The 5,143-nt window shown below is 54.4% G+C and overlaps 1 protein-coding gene across 1 annotated transcript; it reads left to right on the top strand.

The window, feature by feature from the left end:
• Window positions 1-822: 822 nt before the first annotated feature.
• Window positions 823-3,272, top strand: GSX2 (GS homeobox 2). Its single transcript, XM_019640747.1, has 2 exons — window positions 823-1,706; window positions 2,400-3,272. Exons 1-2 carry the CDS (start codon window positions 1,136-1,138, stop codon window positions 2,738-2,740), a joined length of 912 nt encoding a protein of 303 aa, XP_019496292.1. The 5' UTR covers window positions 823-1,135; the 3' UTR covers window positions 2,741-3,272.
• Window positions 3,273-5,143: the final 1,871 nt, after the last annotated feature.

The raw sequence follows: 5,143 nt of genomic DNA, 5'->3' as shown, positions 1-5,143 counted from the left end.
CCAGAGCAGAGGCCCCGTCTCCCCCCCGACCCCCAACCCCTGCCCAGTCTCCAGGAGGGCTGGGGCTTAGGTCCTCTCTCCAAAATCCTTGGGATGGAGTTTGTAGGGTTGGCCTTGAAATGTAGTGATAGAACTATTTGGAGAAAGAAAAAAGTGACTCTTCAATGTCTTTCTCTGCCAAAGGGGGAGCTGCCTATTAGAAAAGGACACAAGGAAGGGTCGTTGATCTGAGTGGCCTCACGTGCAAAGGCATGTTAGAGCTTCGCAAGCATCAGAATGAAAAGCTAGTCAGCTTCTTAGCTGGGTGACCTCACTATTACGCCCCGGATCCGTCATGAACTAGTCACCTGAATGACCTTGGTCAAGTCCAAAAGCTGAGGGACCCGTGTGTGTGTGTGTGTGTGTGTGTGTGTGTGTGTGTGTGTGTGTCCATGGCCCAGGCCGCGCTCCGGGACTGGGCTGCTGCCAGTCCGCGGCCCCGCACAATCCTGCTCAAAACTGCAGGCCTCACAACTTTACCGCGCCTTAGCCACGGTTGGCACAGAGGAGCGGAGCGGGGAGCACTAAGCATCCCCATTAAAAAGGCCTCAAAGTCCCCACCTGGTGCGCTATGCAACCGGGCGCGGGAAAGAGTTGGGCCGGGGCCCGGGCTAGAGAGAAGGGTGGGATGGAGGATGCAGGTCTGTAATTTCTCGGGAAAGCGTGGAGAAAGAGGGGGGAGGAGGCCGGTCTCCCCCGCGAAATTAACAAAACATACACTTTGCAAAGTCTCCCCCATCCCCCTCCTCCGAGTTCTTCCCTGCCGCGCTCCCGCCCCTCCTCGCCGCTTCTGTTGTGACTCCGGCAGCCTATCCCGAGGGTGGGGAGCTGCGGAGGAGCCGGAGCCGAGCGGTACTCCGCAGCATCACGTGCCGGGGTGGGGGCTATAAATTCCCGGAGCCGGGGCTCAGGGCGGGGGACGTGAGGACCAGCCCTCTCCAGGGACCCCTTTGTTCGAAGCCCAGACGCCGACACCTCCTCATCCCCAAGGGCTTGACCGCCTGCATCCGCGCCGCGCCTGGGGCAGAGCTCAGAACACGAGAGGGGAGGAGGCGTCACGGCCGGCAGGGCCCTCCAGCCACCCACCCCTCCCGATATGTCGCGTTCCTTCTATGTCGACTCGCTCATCATCAAGGACTCCTCACGGCCTGCGCCCTCGCTGCCTGAGCCGCACCCGGGGCCAGATTTCTTCATCCCGCTGGGCATGCCGTCCCCGTTGGTGATGTCGGTGTCCGGGCCTGGCTGCCCGTCCCGCAAGAGCGGCGCGTTCTGCGTGTGCCCGCTCTGCGTCGCTTCGCACCTGCATTCCTCTCGGGGGCCCACGGGCTCTGGCGGCGGGGGCGCAGGAACCGGGAGTGCAGGGACTGGGAGTGGCGGGGTGACGGGGGGCGCCGGGGCTTTGCCCCTGCTCAAGAGTCAGTTCTCTTCGAGTCCTGGGGATCCGCAGTTTTGTCCGCGCGTGAGTCACGCGCACCATCATCACCACCCGCCGCAGCACCACCATCACCACCACCAACCCCAGCAGCCCGGCTCCGCCGCTGCGGCAGCGGCCGCAGCAGCGGCGGCGGCCGCGGCGGCCTTGGGGCATCCACAGCACCACGCACCTGTCTGCGCTGCCACCACCTACAACGTGGCGGACCCGCGGAGATTCCACTGCCTTACGATGGGTAGGGCGGGGTCTCCGAGCACCTGCGCGCCGCGACTTCCCGGGAGCAAACTTTTCGCCTCCAGTGGAGGAAGTGGGAGCCTGGCGCGCTGGGTGGGGAAGGGAGGAGGGGCTTTTAGTGTTAACTGTGGAGTGTTTCCCAGAAGTTCCACGAAGGTGGAAGTTAGCTTGCCAACCTCTCCAAGCAGCCCGGTGCACTTCATTCCCGGTAGGTACCTGGTACCCAAGTGTTGCGTAATATGGGGGTCTTTGGGACCTCGAACTTGAAGACTGAGCAATGAGGTGTTAACCGGCCGAGGTTTGGAGAGGGTGTGTTTGAACTTTAGTGCGTCACTCCGGGGTCGGGGCTGGCTAAAGCTTTTTGATGCTCTGGCTAAACCTGACTGCCTCTCCGCTAGGCCTGAAGAGAGACGACCAGACAATGCAAGCCCCTACCCACCCCACTCCCCCTTTAATCCTCTGACTTTACATCCCTCACATCAAAGGCCTTCACTTGCTTTGGGCGTCTCTGTCCTTCCCGGCTAAGTAACGACGAGGCAGGAAATGGGAAAGGGTGAGGAAGGATGGATACAGGTATTTGGTTGAGCTTAGAGGTTGGGTCCTTGAGAGAGGCGTCCATTGCCAGGGGTGGTACGTGGGGTAGCAGAGCGTCGCCCGAGAATGACCTCTCTGCTCTCTCTTGGCCCGTTTGCAGGGGGCTCCGACGCCAGTCAGGTACCCAATGGCAAGAGGATGAGGACGGCGTTCACCAGCACGCAGCTCCTGGAGCTGGAGCGGGAATTCTCGTCCAACATGTACCTGTCTCGACTCCGGAGGATCGAAATCGCCACGTACCTGAACCTGTCGGAGAAGCAGGTGAAAATCTGGTTTCAAAACCGCCGGGTAAAGCATAAGAAGGAAGGGAAGGGCACTCAGAGGAACAGTCACGCGGGCTGCAAGTGCGTCGGCAGCCAGGCGCACTACGCGCGCTCTGAGGATGAGGACTCCTTGTCGCCGGCCTCTGGCAATGATGACAAGGAGATTTCCCCCTTATGAGGGAGGGCCGCCCCCGCCATCACATACTCCCGAGAGCCCCCACAACATCAACACGGAGGGCGCCCAGGGGCCAAAATCCTCGCCCATTCTGTGGTCTCATCTCGAGAAAGATGGAGCCGAGTGTTCCCAGGGCATACATGCCAGGCCTGACCCTTCACTTCTCCTCCTTGACCTATTTGCTTAGGGCTCCACTCTCAGTAATAGATCGGGTGGTTTTTTTGTTTGTTTTTTAAACTGTAAATAATCTAGATTCAACTCAGTCTTGTCATATAACAGAAAACACAGCCTTAGTTTAAGTTTAACACTGTATGGTTTTTTTTTTTTAAGTGCATATCATTTTTCCTTCCCTACTGTCGTTCAGAACCTGATAAGAACGCGGGGGTTTCTTGATTATTTCTTGTAATAAAAGTATTGAATTGCGAATAATTTAGAAAATTAAGCCCAGTAGGTCTTGCTTTCTGAAAACTTGCCTGGGGAGAGTTTAAAATCCAAGTCGCTGAAGTCCCTTTTTATGTGAATAGTTGTATATGAAATTTATATTTATATTTATTTAAATAAATGAAACAAAATCAAGGTTTTGAATTTATGGTGTTCTGTTTTTCATCATTTTTCTTTGTCTCCCTCTCCCCCATGGACAGGAAAAAAAAAGGGCCTGCAAATTTCGAGGGAAGTGTTGACTAAAACTTGGTAATTTGGGTCTCTTCGTTAAGGGGGTTTGTGGCTCTATAGGATTTCTCTGTAACAGAAACTTCTGCAGTCATGATGCCACCTACCAGTAGTATTCCCCAGTCTCCAGGAAGTCTGGGGTTTGGAATAGCTCAAAATAGCTAGCTAACCTCCTAACAGTTGACAAGACAAATCACTCCATTTAGAGTGATGCTGACAACTAGTGACAGGTAAACCTTTTATTTAGTGGTAAAAGGTGAAATTTCTTACCTTGTATTTGTTTTCTGTGGCAGTCCCCCCCTTCTACTTATTTTTCATTTCTCTCAGTACTGAAAACTTAATTATGTGAAGGAATCTGAATAGTTGGAATAGTTTTAGGAAGAGCAATAATCCATCAAAGCAGGTTAGAAAGCAAACTCATGGAAACTTACAAATGATGCTGGAAGTGACTAAGAAACATTACCATTACTGGTTGCTCCTCTAGCTGAGAAGTGAACTGGTTTCCATTAATGCTAAAAACACAAAAGTTCAGGGACAGGGAATTACTCTGTGTAAAGGTTTACATTTTCAGTGCCTCCCCCCACCCCCACTTCCTAACTTGAACCTAATTTGCTCCCTTCTAGTTCCTCTCCTGCAAGTAGTCTGGTCCTGGAGGAGACGAACTCTGGCTGTGCCCTCAGGAGGGCAACCTGGCTCTCCCAGTGCCACCAGGTTTTGAAGCTGGAAACCCCAGGGGAGTGAAGCTGGAAACATGGAAACTAGGTCTCATTTTCTTCAAGTTGAATCCCACTAACACCCACCCACTGGTGTTATTTCTGATTATTTTCTATTAAGATGCCACTCAAGAGTTTCAAGTCATAGGAACTGTCTACAACACACATACATGGACTTCTAGGTTTGATTTTACTTTAGGTCTGTAGGAGCTGAAACTTCACCAGGTGGGGTTGGCGCTCTACAGCTGAGGTCAGAAAGCTAGTTTGGGGAGGAGGAGAAAACAAGGAGGGTGTGACAATGGTTTTCCCTGCCCAGAGTGTCTCTCTCTCTCTCTCTCTCTCTCTCTCTCTCTCTCTCTCTCTCTCTCCTCTCTCTCCTCTCTCTCCTCTCTCCTCTCTCTCTCATCTATCTATCTCTAGCTCCTTTCCCTCCCTGCTGCAAAGGGAAGGAGGCGCCGGCCAGCTGTCTTTCCTGAAGATCCTGTCTCCCTCCTTCCCAATAAGTACACTTCTCAGGCCAGAGTACCGGGTGGGAGAAAGGGAGTGTCGAGAAGCAAGGGACTGGCGTTTAAGGAGAATTCTTTCTCAGGAAATAACAAGAAGGATAAAGAGCCCCTGCTGCCGCTCTCCACGCTCTGGCACAAAGCTCTCTGGCACAAAGTGAAGCCTCTTCTGGGCGGTGAGCAGGCACCTCTGTCCCCCTCCCATCCACACCCGGCTGGCCTCTGGGTCGCTCCGCGCTCAGCCTGGGCCTCCCCAAGTCCTTGCGGAGTTGGGACCGAGCCTCTGCGCCTCGCCGGGCTCCTTCACCTAGCTCTGCGCCGGGAGCACACAGCCACCCACTTGTCACACCCGATGCTGCGCAGTGCGCCCAGCTCCACAGCCCGCCAAGGAGACATGATACCAGCCCTCCATGCCTGGCTTTGGGCTTTTTGTATGGTCTCAGCCCCTCTTCCTCCTGTCTTGGGGGAAATTCCGTAGTGAAGAGAGAATAAACAATGGATCCCCCACCAGAGGCAAAAAG

This window comes from Hipposideros armiger, unplaced genomic scaffold (assembly GCF_001890085.2).
Source record: "Hipposideros armiger isolate ML-2016 unplaced genomic scaffold, ASM189008v1 scaffold_53, whole genome shotgun sequence".
NCBI classification, from domain to species: domain Eukaryota; kingdom Metazoa; phylum Chordata; class Mammalia; order Chiroptera; family Hipposideridae; genus Hipposideros; species Hipposideros armiger.
The sequence above is the reverse complement of the archived record's forward strand: the minus strand, read 5'-3'. Positions and strand labels throughout refer to the sequence as shown.

Excerpts from the sequence above, each read along its gene's own strand:
- GSX2 (XM_019640747.1), top strand. The coding sequence starts at position 1,136 with ATGTCGCGTTCCTTCTATGTCGACTCGCTCATCATCAAGGACTCCTCA. Across the intron at positions 1,707-2,399 it reads ATTCCACTGCCTTACGATGG|GGGGCTCCGACGCCAGTCAG; the intron begins GTAGGGCGGGGT and ends GCCCGTTTGCAG.